This window comes from Chlorocebus sabaeus, chromosome 28 (assembly GCF_047675955.1).
Source record: "Chlorocebus sabaeus isolate Y175 chromosome 28, mChlSab1.0.hap1, whole genome shotgun sequence".
Lineage (NCBI taxonomy): Eukaryota > Metazoa > Chordata > Mammalia > Primates > Cercopithecidae > Chlorocebus > Chlorocebus sabaeus.
Genome location: NC_132931.1, coordinates 13,738,402 through 13,761,737, shown reverse-complemented (window position 1 = coordinate 13,761,737; position 23,336 = coordinate 13,738,402). Strand labels below are relative to the sequence as shown.

At 46.6% G+C, this 23,336-nt stretch overlaps 1 protein-coding gene and 1 pseudogene across 13 annotated transcripts in view; one reads left to right on the top strand and one right to left on the bottom strand.

The window, feature by feature from the left end:
• Positions 1-23,336, top strand: part of TRRAP (transformation/transcription domain associated protein) — a 136,081-nt gene that overhangs the window by 101,963 nt on the left and 10,782 nt on the right. For 8 of the 13 annotated variants that reach the window (XM_008018689.3, XM_008018680.3, XM_008018681.3 and 5 more), the window contains 9 exons: positions 2,129-2,320; positions 3,619-3,847; positions 4,436-4,701; positions 5,309-5,409; positions 9,409-9,610; positions 11,081-11,245; positions 12,756-12,846; positions 14,155-14,354; positions 15,186-15,447. In XM_008018689.3, the coding sequence (XP_008016880.1) occupies positions 2,129-2,320; positions 3,619-3,847; positions 4,436-4,701; positions 5,309-5,409; positions 9,409-9,610; positions 11,081-11,245; positions 12,756-12,846; positions 14,155-14,354; positions 15,186-15,447 (1,708 nt within the window). The remainder of the gene's footprint in view (positions 1-2,128; positions 2,321-3,618; positions 3,848-4,435; positions 4,702-5,308; positions 5,410-9,408; positions 9,611-11,080; positions 11,246-12,755; positions 12,847-14,154; positions 14,355-15,185; positions 15,448-23,336) is intronic. The other 5 variants (XM_008018692.3, XM_008018693.3, XM_008018684.3 and 2 more) reach the window with 3 other exon arrangements.
• On the bottom strand, positions 18,582-20,400 carry LOC119621338 (E3 ubiquitin-protein ligase RNF14 pseudogene; annotated as a pseudogene).

Here is a 23,336-nt window from a genome sequence, read left to right as displayed (position 1 = left end):
AAAATAGAAGAGACACCGTTGTTCTTAGTGTAACTGAGGGTAGGTGTTGTAATTGGCAAAAATCTATCTCACGTGGTGTTGGAGTCCAGACCCTGTGATGTTGGTGCCAGCGTGGCGGGTAATGTTGGAAGCTGCTGTAGTCTTCTTTGCCTTCCTGAATTTCTTCATCGGTGGGTTATTGAGAACTGAGAGGCATCATGAATGTGAAAGGTCTGTGGAAGAGTAAGATGTCAAAAACAAGCCGCAGTGTCATATAATCGCGGGGTGGTGTCATTATTACCATTATTGCATGTAGTCCTTGGGACAGATACCATCATGGCGCTAACTTTTGTTGCTTTTTTTATTTTTATTTATTTATTTTTTTGTGACAGAGTCTTGCTCTGTCGTCCAGGCTGGAGTACAGTGGCGCGATCTCTGCTCACTACAAGCTCCACCTCCCGGGTTCACGCCATTCTCCTGCCGCAGCCTCCCAAGTAGCTGGGACTACAGGCGCCCACCACCATGCCTGGCAAGTTTTTTGTATTTTTTCAGTAGAGACGGGGTTTCACCATGTTAGCCAGGATGGTCTTGATCTCCGGACCTTGTGATCTGCCCGCCTCGGCCTCCCAAAGTGCTGGGATTACAGGTGTGAGCCATCGCGCCTGGCCAATGTGTGTAGCTTTTATTGTTACTTTCCAAAGAGGAATGTTTATTCATCTTGCTACAGCGATTCCTGTAAACATCCATCACAGAGATGTCCTTCCATCTTTCCTATCACAAAGATATTATGTTTGGAAACTTTAATGAAAAAAATTTTTTTAGTATTTTTAAATGCTTGGTGAGAGATTAACAAAACGTGAGACGTTCCAGCGCTTTCTTCAGAAGGTAGTGGGCAAAAAAAAGGGCCTTCCGGGCAGAAAGGAACACGTGGTCTCCACCGGGGCTGAGGAGCGGTTGGCCCAGGTTCATCCGCTGCTCCATTGAACTGACGCTGGAGTGTGGGAAATCTGGGGAACATTTTATAGTAGACGAAAAAGTGTGGCTTTAAAATGACAGTAAAATTTGCACATATTCCCTCATGTTCATGTAAACCTGAATTAATACCTATACTGTTTAATTTCCCAGGATAACCTTATGAATTGGAAGCAATTCAAAATTACACTCATGTGGCCAGGCGTGGTGGCTCACGCCTGTGATCCCAACACTTTGGGAGGCCAAGGCAGGCAGATCACTTGAGCCCAGGAGTTTGAGACCAGCCTGGGTAACATAGGAAGACCCCTGTCTCTACAAAAAATAAACAAAAATTAACCTGGTGTGATGGTACATGCCTGTAGTTCCAGCTGCTTGGGAGACTGAGGCAGGAGGATCACTTGAGCCCTGGAGCAGCTGTAGTGAGCTATGAGCATGACATTGCACTCTAGCCTGGATGACAGAGTGGGACCCTGTCTCAAAAAAAAAGTAAAATTACACTGATATTTATCATACAGGAGATTAATATATATTTAACAGTTTAAAATGTGACTGGCCAGGCTCAGTGGCTCATGCCTGTAATCCCAGCACTTTCGGAGGCCATGGCAGGCGGATCACCTGAGGTCAGGAGTTCAAGACCAGCCTGACCAACATGGTGAAACCCATCTCTACTAAAAGCACAAAAAATTAGCGGGGCATGGTGGCACACGCCTGTAATCCCAGCTGCTCGGGAGGCTGAGGCAGGAGAATAGCTTGAACCTGGGATGCGGAGGTTTCAGTGAGCCAGGGTTGCACCACTGCACTCCATCCTCGGCAACAGAGCAAGATTCTGTCTCAAAAAAAAAAAATGCCGGCTACGCAGAGTGTGTGATTTTTCATCTGATCTGTCATAACAGCATTGATCAGTCTCTCTTTTTTGGAACAACTAATGACCTTAAAGCCAGGAGCCTGTGGTGTGCTTTCATAGCTAGAGAGATTGGCCGCTCGCGGAATTTAGAAAGGGAGAGTGTCCAGGAAAGACTGTAAATGCATGACTTCTCTATTTATAGCCTAACTTCTGTTTATTGCCTTGCATAACTAGTGACAAAAAAAAAAAGTGATTTTTTTTTTTCCTGTTTGACCCTTTACACTGAGGGAAAGAAGGCCCCTCACTTCCTCTGTCGCGTTCTTTCACTGTCAGGTGGAAGTGAGCTGTCCGAAGGAGATGGCCTGGAAGGTGAACATGTACCGCGGATACCTGGCCATCTGCCACCCCGAGGAACAGCAGCTCAGCTTCATCGAGCGCCTGGTGGAGATGGCCAGCAGCCTGGCCATCCGTGAGTGGCGGCGGCTGCCCCATGTGGTGTCCCACGTGCACACGCCTCTCCTGCAGGTGCGTGCGGCACCCCAACACGAGCACAGGCCTGTGGCCAGGTGCAGCCAAGCACCGGTGTCCAGGCTTAGTCTGCAGACTGCGCTGGACGGCAGGGATGAAACTCCTTCCCCTTGTCTTGTCCTCTCCCACTTACACTCGTCCTCATGAAAGGAAGGCCACAGTTAAAACGTTGAGGAAAAATGTTAGAGCTTCTGCAGGATTGAAGACATCCTCACCAGTGATTCTGGTTTCAAATTTTGCCTGAGGGACTGTTTTCAGTACCCACTCTGCCACCCTCAGTTATAGAGCCTGTTGCTCTGTTTTCAGCAAGCTTTTGGTGGGAGCTGCAGGGACAGGATTAGGAAATGCTTTCCGAAGTCTGAATGTAATGAGTTAAACTTGAAATATAAACAGAAAGCACAGATTCTTCTAGGCAACTTAAAAAATCACTGTCAACCAAGATACAGAGTACTGAACTAGGTGCTATGTTTAGGAGATTAAAAAACATTTTAAAACAATAGATTCTGCCTCAAAGGTGCATTGAACTGGAGACAGCAGGCATAGCCATAGAAGCAAATTTACAGCTGGAGGGAGACTGATTCAGAGCCATGCCAATCAGACGGAAAATCAGGATAACAAAGATCAAGAGACGGGAGATAATCGTGTGTGCCATAGAAACCAGGGACAGAATTTGGATAGGCTGGGGATTGTGGCCAGGGCCTTCCAGGTGAGAAGGTGGCATCAGAAGTTTGGTGCCAACAGTGCATCTGGAATTTAAGGGTAGTCAACCTCCCGGTCTTGTAGGGTGGTGACTTAAAACGTGTTTACATTTCATGGGTCCAAAGAGGTCAGGAGAACCACATTTGCAGGTGCTTAGTATGGCTGTGGGGTTTAGCAGGCACGTTGGGAAAAGGCACGTCTGCAGCGGGGATACCAGGCTGTCCCGACCTCAGGCGTTGCTGGACAAAGAGCTGGGCAGGGAGGGTGGCAAAGGGCATGGACAGCAGGAAGAGGAGTTTTGAGGACTGCCCATTAGCGAGGTTTGGTGTCTGTACCATCGTTCTCCCAGTATCCTGTCTCTCAGGAGCCACAGGCTGAGGTTTTAAAATTGGAGACGCCATAAGGAAAGTAGCGTTTGGGGTGAACAGGAAATGAAATGTGGATCTCAGGTGTCTGTGTGTAAACGAGAGTGCTTCCTTTGGTAATCGCACCATAAGATCTTTGCAATAATCAGGCCGCCGATGGACTCTGGTGTGTTTTTCCCGATTGGTCTTTGCTGACGTTTACTACGGAATCTCTTATGCTGGTCCCATCAGGCAGCCCAGCAAATCATTGAACTCCAGGAAGCTGCGCAGATCAACGCAGGCTTACAGCCGACCAACCTGGGGAGGAACAACAGCCTGCATGACATGAAGACGGTGGTGAAGACCTGGAGGAACCGGCTGCCCATCGTGTCTGACGACTTGTCCCACTGGAGCAGCATCTTCATGTGGAGGCAGCATCATTACCAGGGTAAACCGACCTGGTCCGGCATGCATTCATCATGTAATTTTCCAGACGCCCCACGATTCTGGTTTCGTCTCTGTGTTTTGGCTTGTTTTTTTTCCCCTCAGGTTTTCTATTTTTGGGTAGGGATGACAGGTCGGGGTGGTAATGGTGCGGGGAAAGATGAAGGTGGTAGAAGAAGTAAAGTTTTGTTTTTTGTTTCTGTACCTGTTACATTTTTCTACTTGGGGCAGAATCGTGCAGGCAGGGGGTGATCAATGCTCTGAGCCATGGCACTCTGCGTTGAAGCTCCCATCCCAGGACAAGCTGTGCTCAGGTGGCTCTGTGTGGCCTTTGCTGGTTTTCCTGGTCCCCCTCTTATCCCCTAAACCTGTCAGGCGTCCACGTGTTTACAGCAGCCTTTGCCATTTTATGATTTGGTTAGCCAAGATGGTAGCACTCGACTCAAGAATTAGCACCTTTTAGAAGTTGCTTATGGCATAAAATACAAAGTAACGAGGGTTTAGTCACACAGCTCCCCATTTTCATAAGCCGTGTGTGTGTGTTTCATTTTTTATTTAAGCCTTGTTGTGAAGTGCTTTGAAAGAGGATCTGTGTGGTCTGATGATTCCTTTCTTTGCCCTCTAGCGATTGTAACTGCCTATGAGAATAGCTCTCAGCATGATCCCAGTTCAAATAACGCTATGCTTGGGGTTCACGCATCAGCTTCAGCAATCATCCAGTACGGAAAAATCGCCCGGAAACAAGGACTGGTCAATGTAGCTCTGGATATATTAAGTCGGATTCATACTATTCCAACTGTTCCTATCGTGGATTGCTTCCAGAAGATTAGACAGCAAGTTAAATGCTACCTCCAGCTGGCAGGCGTCATGGGCAAAAACGAGTGCATGCAGGTGCGGACAGGACGCTTGAAGAATGAGGCCGGGTAGAGAATGAGGCTGGGTGGGGAATGAGGCCGGGTGGGGGCTCTTGGTTCAGAATATAAGGAAGGCGGATTCGAACTCTTTATAAATACAGCCTCAGTAAGGGGAAAACAGTCCTTCCAAAACACAAAAGGGAAAGGAAGCTACTTGACTGAATTACAAGACTTACAATCTTGTAAGAATTACAGTCTCTTGTGGTCTCTGTCCTACCATATACTTAGTTAATGTGTTTAAGGAAAGAAAAAAATTTCACACTACAGAATTATGAGGATCTAAGATAGATTTTGACTATGTTCAGAGGAATCTTAAGAGCAATGAAACCAACTAGAACTATAAAGCTTTGGAGAAAATAAGACCCCTAAGTATTTAGGATCAAATACTTAAAGTTTAGCATTAGTGATTCAGTTTAAATTCTGAACGTCAATCAGTAAATATTCATGGTAGGCAAATCTGTTGTCAATTTAAAGTACATTGTTCAATGACTCATAGGACTTACTGCCTAGATTAGTACTTTAGGAAGTTTTCATATTGTTTGGAAATTTCAAGAACTTTTTTTCTGCTCATTTTTTTTGAACAGGGCCTTGAAGTTATTGAATCTACAAATTTAAAATACTTCACAAAAGAGATGACAGCCGAATTTTATGCACTGAAGGGAATGTTCTTGGCTCAGATCAACAAGTATGTATGTTATATTGAAAGAGGATAATAGAAAAAATGTGTCAGATTATTTAAATAGTTATTTATAACCTGAAGCCAATGTGAAGCTCAAGCTAGAAATGGGTATGATTTGGTGACAGTCATTAGATAGGATTTTTTAGGTATTGCACCTCTGCAAAGAGAGTAACTTGCAACAAATCGATAAAAAGCCTATTTAAAAGCGTTTCTCAAATGAGCTACTGGATCACAGAACTGATAAAATGGATTCATTTCCCCATTTCCTCAGCCTGCCACTTACAGAGCTGGTTCCTTTTGTGGAGATGATTCTTGCCTTAGACCAGGGGTCAGTAAAGGATGGCCTGGGGGCAACATCCAGCCACTGCCCTGTTTTTGTCAATGAAGTGTTGTTGGAATACATCCCTCCCCACCGATGTTGCCTGTGACTGCTTTCACCCTACTGCAGAGTTGAGGAGTTATGATAGGAATTGTATGGTCTGCAGAGCCTAAACCATTCGCTGTCTGGCCCATCACAGAAAAGGTTGCCAAACCCTGGTTTAGAGAAGTAAATGTCAGAGGAGATTTTGTAAATAGCATGCATATGAAGTAGACTCACAAGATGCTGCTTGTTGCCTTGTGTAGGCTCCAGTGCCTGCTTTTCACATCTTCAATCTACGGGGCTTGCATGTTTAGCTTATTTTTAAATCAGGAAGCAGTTTTGTCAACATGAAAAGGTTTTATCTTTTTGTGTAATGTTTTAAATTCATATGACAGACACAACCATTCAAAAGTGTACAATTAGGCCGGGCGCGGTGGCTCACGCCTGTAATCCCAGCACTTTGGGAGGCCGAGGCGGGCGGATCACAAGGTCAGGAGATCGAGACCATGGTGAAACCCCGTCTCTACTAAAAAATAGAAAAAAATTAGCTGGGCGCAGTGGCGGGCGCCTGTAGTCCCAGCTACTCGGGAGGCTGAGGTAGGAGAATGGCGTGAACGCGGGAGGCGGAGCTTGCAGTGAGCCGAGATTGCGCCACTGCACTCCAGCCTGGGCGACAGAGCGAGACTCCGTCTCAAAAAAAAAAAAAAAAAAAAAAAAAAAGTGTACAATTTAGTGGGTTTTAGTATATTTATAGTGTTGCACAACCATCACCACTAGCTAATTCTAGAATATTTCCATCATCCTCAAAGTAAACCCTGAATCTGTTTGCCGTCACTCTCCTTTCTCCCCTCCCCCTTTCTCTTGACAACTACTAACCTATTTCTGCCTCTGTGGATTTGCTTATTCTGAACATTAATATAAATAGAAGCATATACTATGTGGCCTTCTGTGACTATCTTCTTTCACTTAGCAGGATGTTTTCAAACTTCATCCATGTGCTGTCATGTATCAGTAACCCGTTCTTTCTCATCGCTGAGTAATATTCCATTGGATATCCATACATTTTGTTTGTCCATTCAGCAGTTGATGGACATGTGGGTTGTTTCTACTTTTTAGCTACATGAGTGATGCTGGTGTAAACACTGAATACGTGTCTTTGTGTGAGCATGTTTGAGTTCTCTTGGGTATATACCTGGGGGCAGAATATCTGGGTCATATTGTACTTCTCTGTTTATCTTTTTGAGATATTGTCAATCTTCCACAGTTGGCTGTACCATTTTGCATTCCCACTAGCAGTGTTTAAGATTTCTAATTTCTTCACATCCTCACCAGCACTTGTTATTTTCTTATTATGTATCTGATTATAGCCATCCTAATGAGTATAAAATGTATTTCATTGTGGTTTTGAATTGCATTTTCCTAATGACTGATGACAGTGAGTTTCTTTTCTTGGTTTTTATTGTTGGTTTGTAATTCTTTATATGTCTGGATAAAAGTCTCTTTCAGATATATGACTTTCAAGTATTTTGTCACATTCTGTGGGCTGTCTTTTCACTTTTTTGATAGTGTTCTTTAATGTGCAAGTTTTTAATTTTGATGAAGTACAATTTATATGATTTTTTCCTTTGTTGCTCATACTTTTCACATCTTCTAAGAAACCATACTGTAATCCAGGATCAGAAGCATTTATTCTTATGTTTTCTTCTAGGCATTTTATAGATTTAGCTTTTATGTTTGGGTCTGTGATCCATTTTGAATAAATTTTTTATGTGGTGTGAGTTAGGGGTCCATATTTATTATGCTGCATGTGGATATACTGTTGTCCCAGCACCATTTGCTGAAAAGTCTAGTCTTTCTCCATTGAATGGTCTTGACACCCTTGTCAAAAATCAGTTGAGGCCAGGCCCAGTGGCTCACACCTGTAATCCTAGCACTTTGGGAAGCCACGGTGGGAGGATCATTTGAGCCCAGGAGTTGGAGACCAGCCTGGACAATATAGTGGAGACCCCCATTTCCAAAACCCGAGAAACAAAAATCAGTTGACCATTTTTTGTGGGCTTATTTCTGGACTCTCACTTCTATTCCATTGATCTATATAGAGTCTCTTATATTTCCATATGAATTTTAGGTTATTTTCATGTATTTCTGCCAAAACAGTTGGAATTGCGATAGAGATTGCATCGAATCTGTAGATCAGTTTGTGAGTATTTTGCCAACTTAAGCAACTTTTCCAGTGTGTAAACACAAGATGTCTTTCCACTAGTTTAGGTCTTCTTTAGTTTAATTCAACAATGTTTTATAGATTTTAGTGTCAAAGTCTTGCACTTATGTTAAATTTATTCCTCAATATTGTCACGTAAATGGAGCCGTTTGCTTCATTTTCACATTGCTCATTGCTAACATTTGGAAATACCAGGGTTTTGTATATCAATCTTAGATATCTCAACCTTGTTGAGTTTATTTGCTCTAATAGCTTTTTGGGGATTCTTCTTTTCTGTATATAAGATCCTGTCAACTGCAGGTAGAGATGGACTTACATCTTCTATTCCAGTAAGGATGCATTTTATTTCTTTTTCTTCCCAATTGCCCTGACTAGAACCTTAAGTACAGTGCTGAATTAAAAAGACAAGATCCTTGTCTTTTTCTTGCTCTTGGGGAAAGCCATTCAGTCTTTCAGCCTTGAGTGTGATGTTAGCTGTGGGTGTTTTGTAGATGTCTTTTATAAGCTTGAGGAATTTCCCTTCTGTTCTAAGTTTGCTGGGTATTTTTATCATGAGAGGATGTTGGATTTTTTTCAAATGGCTTTTTCTCTGTCCTCTGAGATGATTGTGGGTTTTTTTTCCTTCATTCTTTTAATGTCATATATCACATTGATTGGTTTTATTTATATTGACTTTTCTGTTTCCCATGTTGAACCACCCTTATTGCTGGGATAAATCCCACTTGGTCATGACGGATAATCCTTTTAATCCACTGCCGGAGTTGGGTTGCTCATTTTTGTTGAGGATGTTTGCGTCTGTATCATAAAGCACATGGGTCTGAAGTTCCCTTGCTATGTCTGGTACATTGCTGGTGTCATAGTGAAGCGGTGTAACTGCCGTGGAAACAGTTTGATGGTTCCACAAAAAGTAAGCATAGCGTTCCCACGTGACCAGCATTTCCACTCCCTGGTGTACACCCAGAAGTGTTGAAACAAACAGATACCTGTTTGGGAATGTTTGTAGCAGGACTATTTGCAGTAACCAAGATGTGGAACAACACGAATGAACAGATAAACAAAATGTTTATGGTGTATATATGCAATGGAATGTCATTCACTTGTTAAAGAGAATGAAGTACTGACACAGGCTTCAACATGGATAAACCTCGAAAACACTATGCCAGATTCAAAAGATCACATGATGTATGATTCAGTTTATATGAAATGTGAAGAACTGGTCAGTCCACAGAGACAGAAGGCAGACTGCAGGTTCCCAGGGGCTGGAGTGGGAGGGGCTCAGAGTGACCGTTTATGGGGCGGTTGCACAACATTTCGAATGGACCAAGTGCCCTGCAGTGTTCATTTTATACTGGTCAATTTCAGGTTATGTGAAGCTCGCTTCAGTTGAAAACCATATGCATTTTGGTTTTCTGTCTCCTGACAGGTCCGAGGAGGCAAACAAAGCCTTCTCGGCAGCCGTGCAGATGCACGATGTGCTGGTGAAAGCCTGGGCCATGTGGGGCGACTACCTGGAGAACATCTTCGTGAAGGAGCGGCAGCTGCACCTGGGTGTGTCTGCCATCACCTGCTACCTGCACGCCTGCCGGCATCAAAACGAGAGCAAATCGAGGAAATACTTAGCCAAGGTGAGACCGAAAAAATGAGCTTTGACCAGAGGTCATCGGTCGCCTTCAGATATGGACCAAAATTTAGCTACAATTCACTTATCCATGCCAGGTGTGAGGCATGATTTCATGCCTTAACTCTTAATCCTCATTACTCTTTGAAGCGTCTTTCACAGTCTGTTTTAAAGCTGAGAAAACTGAGGCCTGGACACTCTTAGGGCCCCAGAACTTTCAAGTGGCAAAGCCCCGCCTAGAGCCCGAGTCTAGCACTGCCTGTGGGAGCTCACACGGAACAGAGGGCTGAGGAGGGGATGTGGAGCTAGAACTTCCCTCCTGGACGCCCGTTAGGTTGTCATCCCTCCCCTGCAGGGCCGCTGTCAGCACAGTCACAGAGCCGGCATGCTGGGATGGTTGTGGGTTTCTCTATGCATGGTTCCCCCCCACCGGCAGCCCTGAGCTCAGGGTGGGTGTCGCCCACATGCTCACTGCACTTGACATTCAGGTTCCTCCTTCATGTGGCTTCCTGTCTTCCCCCCAAGAAGCAGACAGATAAAACCCAGAATTAACTCCAGCAGGAAACCCAAGAATAAATTGTTCCCTTTCCTATTTTGTTCATTAAAGGTTTGGATTTTTTAGAATTCCTTGATTTAGCGTAAAAATTTGAAATGTACACCAGCACATGGCGGTTAAAGCCGACTACAGAGACAGCTACATGCGCTGCCTCAGTGCCTGACTCCTGGTTGCTTACACCCAGATGTAATTGTTTCCGTCGTCCATGGACACCTGGCTGCCAGCCTGTGGCCTCCCTGATGCCAGGGTAATGAGCATCTGAGAGTTTTAGCAAAAGTTCATTGTGTTTGGATGAGATCATGAGTGTGAGTTAACGGGTGGGCAGGCCCCAGGCATCTGCCTATTGCTGTCTTACGGTTAGTCACTGTTTACTGCTAGCCAGTGGATTAGATCAGTGAGTAATTGTCATTAAAAGGGTGGACACGGTGGCTCACACCTGTAATCCCAGCACTTTGGGAGGCCGAGGTGGGTGGATCATTTGATGTCAGGAGTTCGAGACCAGCCTGGCCAACATGACAAAACCCCATCTCTACTAAAAATACAAAAGTGAGCCAGGCGTGGTGGGTGTGCACCTGTAATCCCAGCTACTGGGGAGGCTGAGGCAGGAGAATCGCTTGAACCCGGGAGGTGGAGGTTGCAGTGAGCCAAAATTGCACCACGGCACTCTAGCCTGGGTGACAAAGCAAGACTGTCTCAATAACAAAACAAAAAAACTAAAGAGAAAATCTGTATTTAAATTATAGGTTATATATACTGTAAGATTTATGTTAAGTTTAGCAATAATGTTGGCCCTCTTACAGATATTTTTTTTACATGGCCAGTAAAGCCGCTCTTTACAGTGTTGTAATGTTGGGGGAAAAGTCTCTTGCTTGAGGGCTTCAGAATTGTCATTCAACTCTAGAATTTCTCCTTCTGTCTCAGGTGCTGTGGCTTTTGAGTTTTGACGATGACAAAAACACTTTGGCAGATGCCGTCGACAAGTACTGCATTGGTGTGCCACCCATCCAGTGGCTGGCCTGGATCCCACAGCTGCTCACCTGCCTGGTCGGCTCGGAGGGAAAGCTGCTCTTGAATCTCATTAGCCAGGTGGGAAGAGCAGAGTGGCCTTGTTCACGTGCGCAAAACGTTGTGTCTCCATTTTGCGTTCTGTTTTTTCCCAGAAAGTAAATTTGAGTGCTCAAAGTATTAAAAATAAGTTAAAGAGCTGGAAAGATGTAATCATCTAGATATTACTTAATATAAAGCATAATTAAAAGTTATTAAAGAATATATCAGTTGAAATGAAATAGCTGATAAAGCAGTTCAGTGTTCAGATTGTTAATTTCTTAAATATTTTCCCATATATAATGCAAGTAAAATAAACTTGTACTAAAATGTACAGTTGCCAGTGGGTACCCTGAGAATGACAGCGAGCCCTGAATCTGATGAGTAGTTTTCCTCTGATTTTTTGTCATGTGCTGGGAGCTCTTCAGAGCTGCCCTTAAACTGAAACATTCCCGTGATTGTGGCTGTCGTCCTTTTGACAGTTGAACTGCGTCATAAGGAACCCACGGTTTTCGAGGGCAGTAGGGCGGGGCTGGGGAAGCGGACAGGCCAGGGCCCTCTGGAAAGGCTCTCGTAACCATCTCTCGAGAATGGTTCCAGGATGTCCCTCTCCCGTGAAACGATCCAGGCATAGAAGGAGGACCAGAAATGGCATAAGCGTGGCCGCAGTGAGGTTTGGGACACAGCGCCTTCGTGCTTGCTTTTGTAAAATCATGAAGCACCACAGGAGTCTGCGAAGGTCTTTAAGAAGGAACTGGGCCCGTGCTCTGCCCACCCATTCTTCTGGCTCCTTCCTGCAAGCACCACCTGTGCTGTGTGGGACCTGAACAAAGCCCTGGTTTTCGTTGAGGAAGCAGCTGTGTTTTTGAGTCCCGGCATTCTGTGTAGTGCTTACCCTCAGGGTGCAGATCCGACCTACTTGGTCTCATCACTCGTGGAACATCTCAGGTTCAAGAGCAGCTGCCTGTGCCTGTGACAGCTTAGATGTTATTCTTTCCTTCATTTCATGGGCACATTCTGAAGGATCCAAGTGACATGGTACTATCCTGTCAGCCACAAAAGTCCAGTTCAATAAAACGGGAGTTTCTTAACTGAAACGGACATCCCTCCATCTCCTCCCAGCTGCAGTTATGCAGAATAAAGTTATTTGATAATGGAATTAGTTCACAATCCACAGTGAATTGTACCTGACAGAAAGATTAGCTGGTATTTGTATGTTTTTTTATTTGCTTCAGTGAGATCTGGGGACACGTGTGTTTTGCCTCCCTCAGATTTAGTGCCTGGAAGGAAAGCGTGGTTTCCCTGTCACAGTTCCTGGGTGGAGTTGATGAAATGCATGTGTTGATGTGTCTTGGCTCTTTTAAAGTGAAGTAAACATTTTGCCTGATGTTGAACCTGGCCTTGTGCGTCAGATCAGTGCTGCAGTATTTGCTTTCTTGTTCCAAAGGCAGATCAGACACCTGTTTCTGACTTGACATTGGTTGTTTTCAGTACAAATTATCCAGAGCTCAGTGGAGAGCAGCACTATTTATGATGTCTTGTCTCTGAGCAGGTTGGACGCGTGTACCCCCAAGCGGTCTACTTTCCCATCCGGACCCTATACCTGACCCTGAAAATAGAACAGCGGGAACGCTACAAGAGCGGTATGTCTCGGGTGGGGCCGGCAGGCCAGGCCAGGAAGGGCTTATTCCAGGGGGTGCCCCACATCCAGACAGACCACCGCGGCCACCCCCTGCCCTGCAGCTCACTCCTAGCCATGGCCAGTCTCTCCTCAGTGGGCAGCACTGTAAGGCAGGAAGCAAAGCCTGATCTGAGTAGTCTCTCTTTCGCCAGGATGTAACAGGCGTTCATTTATCCCAGTGATTTGATCTGTAGGTAGAGAAAATGTGTGAAATTTTCAGCTTCAGAAAATTGTAAAGTTTACCTTCCTCCTTAGTAAGTGCATCCCGATACACAGCACAGATGCCAGGTGCCGTGTGTGTGTGTGTGTGTGTGTGTGTGTGTGTGTGTAAGTTACGAGGAGTATCTCCAGCTGTGAGAAGAATCAGCGTTGAAGTCAATCTTACCAGATGTTGGTGAAATCTCACTCACAGTATAAGACTTTTAATCCATATTGAATAGCCCTTGTATGCAAAGCAACAACTGATTTGATGGCTTCAGGTACCCTCCAACCACGGTACTTTAACAAGAGGACTGTTCACTGCCCCTTGTTTTCAGTGCTGAATTTCCTAAGGGCCGTGGACTGTGCTTGGTTGGCGAGAGGCGGTGGATGAGGGCTGCATGGCACTTTTCAGCTCTAACCTCTGAAGAGTCAGTCTCCCTAGGTGGCTTCATGTCTTGGTCATTTGGAAATTAAGGTTTTTTAGTTTTAAGACTAAGTGTAGAGAGGTAAATTCAGAAAAAAATTGTCATTAAGGGCTCTGCAGTGTGTCTCACAGGGAAAAATGACCATATTTTTCAAAAGCAGTATTTTGCAATTGGCTTGGCTTTCCAAACCAGTTTCCTATTAACTACTTTTAGACCTCTGAGTTTATAGTAGCAAGGAATGTGTAACATACTGTGAGATATTTTTCTAAACATTTATGTTTACGATGATCAGACCTAACAGAAACGTTAAAAGGAGTGCTCAGGGAACCCTTGTGCGCCCTCACCTGTACTCACCAGGCGGCGTGTTGTCACAGCTGCGTCCTTTGAAACACATACATGGGTTTATTTAATGGAACGGATTGAAGCCGCGTTGTAGACAACTGCGCTGTCCCTCCCCGCGTCCCTCAGCGCACCTGCGCCTAGAACCAGGGCCTTCTCCCACGCGGTCCCTGGGGAAGCGGTCTTGTGAGGATTCACACGCCGGCAGGAACCAGCGCTCCTTTGGCCCATGGGTCCTGCAGCGCTCCGAGCCCTGGCGTCTGTCGGTTTTGCGCTGACACTGGCGTTGTGTGTGTTGCTCTCAGATTCTGGACAGCAGCAGCCAAGTTCAGTGGGTAACCAGTCCCATTCTGCATCAGATCCAGGGCCCATAAGAGCAACAGCACCCATGTGGCGCTGCAGCCGAATCATGCACATGCAGCGAGAGCTCCACCCCACCCTTCTGTCTTCCCTGGAAGGCATCGTCGATCAGATGGTCTGGTTCAGAGAAAATTGGCATGAAGAGGTATTTGGCTCTGATCTTGCACATGGTGGCTTCTTGTAGAGGGGACGTGGCATTCTGTATGCTTCTGTGGTTCTCTTCCCTTGAGGTTTAGCTGCCGGTCCTTTTATATATTTGTTGTTGAACTTAACCGTGGACCAGGCAAATAGCTATCTCCGCACACTAAAGATTCGAAGCAGAAGACATAAAAGAGGGTGGAATTGAGGAAGCTGCTTCTTGCTGTTAAAATGCTGGCTGTGCTTACTTCTCTGAGCTCATTGACCTGAGTGCCACTGTTAACCAAGTGTGAGCAGAAGTAGTGGCGTGAGTAACAGAGTTATAATTCCCAGAGATGGGAAATTGTAGGTATGTGGGGTCTTTTCAGCAGTCAGGCCACTTCCTTAATAACATTGGCTTCCGCTGATGACAGAATAGTCTACGCCTCACTGCCCGGATGCTTACCTGGTTGAGCCCCGGGGCCAGCTCCTTACTGCTGTGAAGTCTCATGGGTGCACGCAGACACACAGTGGGAACAGTACAGCTGCCTGAAAATACAGGGGTTTTGTGGCTAATTGCAGACGGGCGTACGATCCGAAAAAGTGGGGCTTTTCTGTTTTTGCTTTTTTAATGCTCAGGGCCCTTACTCCCCAAGGTGAAAAGCGCCTGCTCGCATGCAGCACGCACAGGCGTCCCGTTTCTTGCACACGCCGATTTCATGCCTGCTGTGTGTGGGTCCTGCTGGGGGGTGCAGAGATGACGCTGGGCTGGGAGGGCCACACTCAACAGGCGCTTTTGGCTGCTGGTTCTGGAGTGGAGGGCTGTGTTTGTCAGTTGTCTCTGGCTCTTTTCTACCAGGTTCTCAGGCAGCTCCAACAGGGCCTGGCGAAATGTTACTCCGTGGCGTTTGAGAAAAGCGGAGCAGTGTCCGATGCTAAAATCACCCCCCACACTCTCAATTTTGTCAAGAAGTTGGTGAGCACGTTTGGGGTGGGCCTGGAGAATGTGTCCAACGTCTCGACCATGTTCTCCAGTGCAGCCTCCGAGTCTCTGGCCAGGCGGGCGCAGGCCACTGCACAAGACCCTGTCTTTCAGAAGCTGAAAGGCCAGTTCACCACGGGTAAGTCTCGATTTTCCTTCCCTTCCGTAGGGAGAATTGTGCACGCTGATTTGCTCCGGCTTTAGTGTCGAAGCTGATTAGATTGTTGGTTTTCTGATCACTGCACGGGGCACACTGGTTACACTGTTTATGGTGCAGACTTCAGAGTGCATAGCTGTGACCACGTGTTTTTCTCCCTAACGAGGGGTGAAGGTTTGGAGCAGGAGCTGCCAGGATCCAAGACAGGGTAGAAGGTTTCAGGCCACACTGCCCTTCTGCCGTCCTCCCTTCCTGAGACCCTTCCTTCACTTGGTTTGCTGGGAAGCAGTGTAGGGTGGGGTGGTGGGAGACAGTGTTAGTGTGAGCCGGTAGGAGACAGAGTCCTGGTGAGCCTGTGTGAGACGGTGCTGGGTGAGCCGGTGAGAGATGGGGTCAGGTGAGCCGCTAGGAGAGGGCACCAGGTGGGATGGTGGGAGATGGTGTTAGTGAGCGAGTGGGAGACAGCGTCTGGTGGGCCGGTGGGAGACCGGGTCCGGTGGGCCCATGGAAGACCGGGTCTGGATGAGCTGGTAGGATTTATAGGGGCAGGGCCTGCGGTGACGAGCTAAGTGCAAGCTCACTGTGGATTCTGGGCATCGTGATAGGGAGATGTATTTTCAGTGCTTGTCTGTAGTTCGGGTTAATGCGTTTTCCTAGACTCACAGCTTCACTCCTGGCTCTGCCTCTTATGTTGTGATGTGAGGGAAAGGAGTCCAGTTTCCTTCAGCCCAGGTTTCTTCCTCTGTCAAATAGGGATCCTCACCCCACAGTACCCCCGCCCCCCATCTATACACCCCCGTTCCATCCTTGTGCCCCCGTCCCATCCAAGCACTCCCATTCCATCATGCACACATGTCCCATTTACGCACCCACGTCTCGTCCATGCACCCCATCCACTCACCTGTATCCTATCACCTGCATCCCATCACCGCCGTGTCCCATCTACACACCTGCATCCCATCTACTTACCTTGTCCCATCATACACACCTACATCCCATTTACACAAGGTGTGTCCCATTGTACGCACCCTGTCCCATCTACACACCCGCGTGCCATCCTCACACCCCGTCCCATCCTTGAACCCCCATCCCGTCCTCGCATCCCCATCCCATCCTCACACCCCTGTCCCGTCCACGCACCCCCGTCCCATTTACACACCCCCGTCCAGTCCACACACCCCATCCACTCACCTGCGTCCCCTCATCCTCATGTCTCATCTACACACCAACGTCCCATCTACTTACCCTCATCCCATCATACACACCCACATCCCGTTTACACACGCGTGTCCCCGCGTACGCACTGTGTCCCATCTACACACCCACATCACATCTGCGTACCCGCATCCCATTGTACACACCCGCGTCCACCGCCGTGCACACAGGCACAGCTGCTTCTCGTGCTGTCTGGAACACGTTGCTTCTCACTCCTCATTCAGCCTCCATCCCACTGACCTGCGGGCGCCCCAGCAGAGGAGCACATGGCAGGCTCTCTTGCCAGGCTTTCCCTGAGAGCCCCTGGTCCCAGGACATGGCTTCGGCTGCCTGAGTAACTCCCCCAAGCCTTCACCTCTGGAGTGTCAGCACATGAGTGGTGGTTGTGTGAAAACAAGATTTGTCTGGTGCAGTTTCCCAGAGGCGAAAGAAACATTGAATCATTCACACTTAAAGGCTTAATTACTGCATTTTTAAAATTGTAGAACAAATCATTTTAATTTTCATTTCTTCAACTTATTCTTTAACTTCAATTTTTGTACAAAATGTCCTGAATGGAAGTCCACGAAACTATCTGGTTAAAACAAAATACGGGCCTTCAAACCTAAGCTCAGTCACTAGCCCAGGTAAAAAGAAGAGATGCCATTCTGTGACCTTTTTCCTCTTAATAATACGTTATATGCCGAACAATTTAAGAATGTGATTAGTTGCCTTGGTGACAGGTAAATAGCAGCAACTCTATTCTAATTTTAAGATGATTTTAAATTTTATTTTTAAGATTAAGCATCCTCTTTGACAGTCCAGAAATACAGTCTTTGCTGACTTTTTGGACACACACCTAAAACAGTTAAAAGTGATTCTTGAATTTTCAATGACAAAGTACGAAAAAAGAGTATGTTCTTGGTGGGCATGGTGGCTCACGTCTGTAATCCCAGCACTTTCGGAAGCCGAGGCGGGTGGATCACTTGAAGTCAGGAGTTCAAGACCAGCCTGGCCAACATGGCGAAACCCCATCTCTACTAAAAATACAGAAGTGAGCCTGTCGTGGTGGTGTGTGCCTGTCATCCCAGCTACTCGGAAGGCTTAGGTGGGAGGATCGGTTGAACCTGGGAGACGGAGGTTGCCGTGAGCCAAAATCACGCCGCTGCACTCCAACCTGGGCAACAGAGTGAGACTCTACCTCAAAAAAGAATATATTCTCAAGCTGCGGTTCAGTTTTTCTGTCCTCTTTTCCAAAGAATCTTACTTTACTACCAAGCCACTCACCTAACTATAAGGAAAGAGTTTTTCAAAAAGGCAGCAAAATCCAGAAAAAGGAGTAGGTATCAGTCCAAAATTATCACCCAAAACACTGCTGTTGCAAAAAAGAAAAAAAAATTAGGGTAGGAAGCCAAATTCCCATAGCTTGTTAGAGAAGATCTTCAAAAAAAAAAAAAAAGAGTTCAGAAAGTTAAGAGTGGAACTACAGTGGTATAGACAGGCTCAAAATGCAGATGATTCAGAAACATTCAGCTTGGAAATATATTAGGCTTTCTCCTAGTCCAGCAGAGGAAATAAAATCATGTGTTGCTGGAATTAATATTAAAATTGTCCCCACACGCAGAAGGTAAAGAAAGAATGTGGAACAAACATAGCAAAGACAAGTCACCTTAAGTCTAGGCTCTAGTGCCCAGAAAAGGGAATCGAACTTCAATTCTTCCTGAGTCAGTATCACTAAATTCTAGATTTGACCTGAAACCAGTGGACCACATACACCACTAATAAATATCAAGTGACCCACAGTGTCTGTGGTATTAAAAAAAATTTTTTTTAATTATTGTAAGTTTCTGTTCTGAAAAGCAGTAGATCAAAATGACACTGGACCTTCCAGTCGGTTACAGAGTAAATGGCTCCCTCCAAAGAGGACTGACTTGGCAGCAACCTAGGCTGGAAGGAATGTGAGTAACATGAAGTAAATCAGGCTCTCAGTGTAATTTCCATAAGGCTTTTCTACCCACCCCCGTTATAGGCAGTAGTACTGAGGGAGCTCCAACACAGTGTCTTATGGGTGCTTCCCGGAGACAGAAGGGCTCTACGTTTAACTCTTGACCCCTCTTCTCCTTACCTAAAGCTTGGGGAAGAAAATAAATATTTAATTGTTAACTTTTCAAAACTTTGGGCACATTATAATATTTAATATTCTGTGGTTTCATTTTCCGAACCTTTGGCTTAGAATTTTTTTCTCAACTTACATTTAAAAAAAAAAAAATGTATGAATGTACCTTCACCAGATGAAAATATAAGCCACGTTCTTCCATCTCTTCTACACAGGAAGAGTGAATGAATAGTACCGTAAATATCCTGCAAGGTTACTTTGTGTACTTGACAAAAGATTATCTCCATTCACATCCAAGCATGAAACAGCCGGTTACAACACGGTGAAGTAGGGTTGGCGAAATGTTTGTAAGGGGCTGCTAGAGAGAGAACCCGCCCCGACCCAACAGAAATAGTGCCTGCAGCCAGGACATGGCGTCTACCTCGCTTCTCTATGGGAACTCCACAGCATGGGCATCTCTTTGAGTCCTCTTCTAGCCACTCCTTACTTTTCATCTCTTCCAGTGCCTTCTGAATCACCCTCTCACCTTACCTCTGTTCCAGAAATCTTGTCTTGGCCTCATATGCTTGCAGGTATTCGTTTTGTAAGTCTATTAATTTCTCTGCGATCACCTTACATGGAGAGGCCCCGTGGTAGGTCAGTCTGCACAAGGTACAGAAGGCAAAGTTGCAGCTGGAGCAGATGCACGCCCTGCAGGCCCCCATGGGCGGGGGCAGCACACCACATCTGCCTCCAGCTCCAAGATGGACAGGAGAAGGCAGCTATGACGAGCAGATAAGTACTTCCACTGGCTCTTTGACCTGGCCAGGAGTGGCCACCAGAGGGCACTTTGGTTCTGAGCAGTTGAGGCATTGAACGTGGCCATCTCTGATCTGGATTTCAAAGCAGTCCTTCAGACAGGCTTTGCAGTACACAGGCCTCACTCCAAGAAGTACATGCATTCACTGCCTAGCTTCTCACAGAAACAGGCATCGTACAGGAACAATCTACTATTAAAGCATTTTATCTGCTGAGCTTGATCAAAGTCCAAGGTTTCCTGGACCAGACTTGACAATGATTCCACATCCTGCACAGCTCTCTCATCCGCAGTTTCCTCTTGGTCTACATGAGATCCAGCAGCTCCTCCAAAATCTAGCTCTGTGATGGGAGAGGCTTGAGCTGTCCTCGGCACTTTTTCCTGAGAACCCATCTTGAGCTCAGAGGGAGAGACAATGTTCAGGTGCACCAGGGCCTCTTGCTTAAGAAACTGCATCCAGGCAGACAGGATCCTGCTGCCACTGTGTTCTTCCCATAGGTTGTCTAGTGCTTGCATAGAGCAGAGAGCTGAGTTGGTGACAGCAATTTGCCACTAAGTGTGAACGAAGATGGGAAGGAGGCTGGCTAATCTGGTGGCAGTTCAGAGTTCAGCGCAAGTGGAGGGAGAAAGCAAATGGTATATTCAAAGCCACTATTCTGGAGGCACTCATCTGAATTGCCACTCAAATATCTTGAAGTTCTGTGGCAAATCCAGATCGATCCTGATTTTCCACCGTGGACAGGTTCTGCTTTTCCAAATTTATCTCCATCATCAATACTCGCCGGGGCCAACAGTTCACCTCCTGAGCTTCTCAGTCTTCTGACAACATTTAATTTTATGAGGAATTGTTAATAACAATTTTTTAAAAAGGATATCAGCACCGCAGTGTGTATTTCAGTTTATTTATTTATTTTAAGATGGAGTTTTGCTCTGTCGCCCAGGCTGGAGTACAGTAGCGCGATCTCGGCTCACTGCCACCTCTGCCTCCCAGGTTCAAGCGATTCTCCTGACTCAGCCTCCCGAGTAGCTGGGATTACAGGTGCATGTGCCAGAGACCTGGCTAATTTTTGTATTTTTAGTAGAGATGGGTGGGCACGTGCCACCACACCTGGCTAATTTTTGTATTTTTAGTTTCACCATGTTGGCCAGTCTGGTTTCGAACTCCTGATCTCAAATGATCCACCCACTTCGACCACCCAAAGTGCTGGGATTACAGGCGTGAGCCACTGCCTGGCCATGTATTTCAGTTTAGAGTGGAGGTCATGCAGATCCCATTTATTCTCCAGGTGGTGGAGATGAGACTGCCAAAGCTGGATAACAGGCCAAGATGTGGAACTCATACTATGTATGCTATGGAAATCCTGCCATTTGGGGCAAATGGGAAACTGCTACCCCAGTGAGGGAAGCCCCTCCTCCACAGTGTTTCCCTCCAGTCTGGGAAACTCCTTTTCATTCTTCCAGGCCACACCGTATGCATTCCAGCCTTGGGGCCAGCCCTGGTCTGGGTTCAGCATGCCACTGCTGCCGTCTCCAGCACTCGCCACCTGGCATCTCTTGGGCAACTGACCAGCAAGTGGGGCAGGCCCCAGCCCAGCTCTCTGCCCAGCACTGGGATCAGAGGGCGCTGTGTGGGCCTGTGAGCCATGGGCCAGCCTGGGGTGTCCTGAAGGAGCAGGGCCCACACCTTTCTCTTCCTCATCAACGCCTTGAATGGTCCTGGCCAGGCTGGGCTGGGGCCACCCTGTCTCGAGTTTGGGGGACCGAAGCCCACTGAACAGTCCTGGCCCAGCCCCCTTCTCCGCCTCGCGTGCCCAGAGCGTGGTCCCTACCATACCTTCCAGCTGCCCTGCAGTGCCCTGCTTAGCGCTTTTGTAATGATCTTTACCATGTTCTTTCTTCATTGATGGGTTAAATCATAGAGTAAGTGGTTCACATTTGTGATAGTTAAAGAATCTTCTAAAGACTCATTGTGTCTTAGATGACACAGTTAAAGTTAATATTAAGTCACATAGAAGAAAATCTTTATCTCCTTAATCGGAAAGGGCACGCGACAGCCACAGCCATGACCAGGGTTGCATCAAGGCTGCTTGCGGCTGAAGTGTGTCGTGTGCCCTGCAGTCGCTGGAGCGGGGGCGGCGGGGGGCAGTCTGGGGGTCTGGCTCCCCATTCGTGATGCGTGGGTTGGGCTTGCCTCAGGTGAACCCACAGCTGAGGGAGGTGCTCTTTGAAAAGTAAAGGGCGAGCCCGGTCCTCCCGGTCTTGCACGTGAAGCGCTTTCATCTCCTCAGGCTTGTCGCGAGACGTGCGTGATGTGTGGTCTTTCACCCTTCTCTGGGAACGAAAGAGTCCGAGATGAAAGGTTTACAGAAATCATATTTTACTTAAAAGAAATGGTGGTATTCAGCATGCTTTTATCTTAAAATGTCCACATTATTTAAAAAGTAGAGAACCAGAAATGGGATAGATCTTCTGGCTTTTGATGTTAAAAAAAAAAAAAAAAAAAAAATCACAAAACCAAAACTGGAAAAAGTCAGCATGAGGCTCCTGACTCATCTGAAAGTGCAGCAGGTCTCAGACTCACACAGCCAGAGTGTGTCCGCCTTCCGCTCTCCTGTTCACAGGGGAGGCTGTTTCTGTCTCTTTCTTCGTCTGTGTTCTGTTGACGGAGTGGAGCCCGATTCTGTAGCAGAGCTGTGTGTGGGGGCTACCAGCCGCATGTCTGTGAAGAGGTGGAAGGAAGCTCAGAAGTGGCGCACTCCATGTATCCCACAGAAATGAAGACTTCCATTCGTGTGGGAACGGGCACACAAATATTCAGAGCCTTTGTTATTGTATTTGTAATAGCTCAAAACTGGAAACCATGCAGGTGCCCTTTCAGAAGGTATTGAATACGTTAGAAACACCCGTCCTCGGCAATGAGGAGTTAATTACTGATACGCGGTAACGTGGGTGAACCTCCAAGAAATCATGCTGAGTGCAAAAAGCCAACTTGGAAAGGATGCGTACTGCAGGATTCTTATTTGTGAAATGTTTGTGAAATACCACAGTGGAGATGGAAAAGGGATTGGTGCTGGCCAGGTGTTCAGGATGCCGGGGAGAGGCGGGGGTGGCTGCGAAGGGAAACCAAGGGCATCCCGTGCTGATGGTGCAGCTCACAACTGATTGTGCTGGTGGCTCTGCGAGGCGACACGGTGACATGACCAGAGGTGTGCGCACACTTACACACATGCATGTGCACATGTGCACACGTAACTGGTAAAGTCTGAATCAGCTCTTTGGATTGTGCCAATGTCGCTTTTTGATGTTGGCATTGCACTGGCTTGCATAGGACGCTGGTGTGGGAGGAATGGGGTTAGGAGTACATGGGACTTTCTGTATAATTTGTTTGCATCCTGCTGTGAATCTCTAGGAATTTCAAAATAAAAGTTAAAAAGAGATCAGGCATGAGCTTGGCAGCACCTTCTTGGTCCAGGGTGGAGAGGGAACAGTGAGGTGGCCTGCGTCCTTGGCAGTGGCCTCTGTCTCTTGCAGCTCTGCTGGGAGATCTCACCTTGGTGCACAGCGGCTTATCCAGCACCTGCCCGTGTGGAGTCGTGGCTCTGTGAGGAATGCAGAGGAGGGAGGTGCCAGAGCTTAAAATGAAAGGGAAACCAGACAAGTGCTGTGAAAAAAAACACACACACACAAAATACTTTGGCTTTCCTGAAATTGATGACATTTGTGGACAGCCAAGTTCAGACATGGGCAGGAATAGGCCACTCGTAT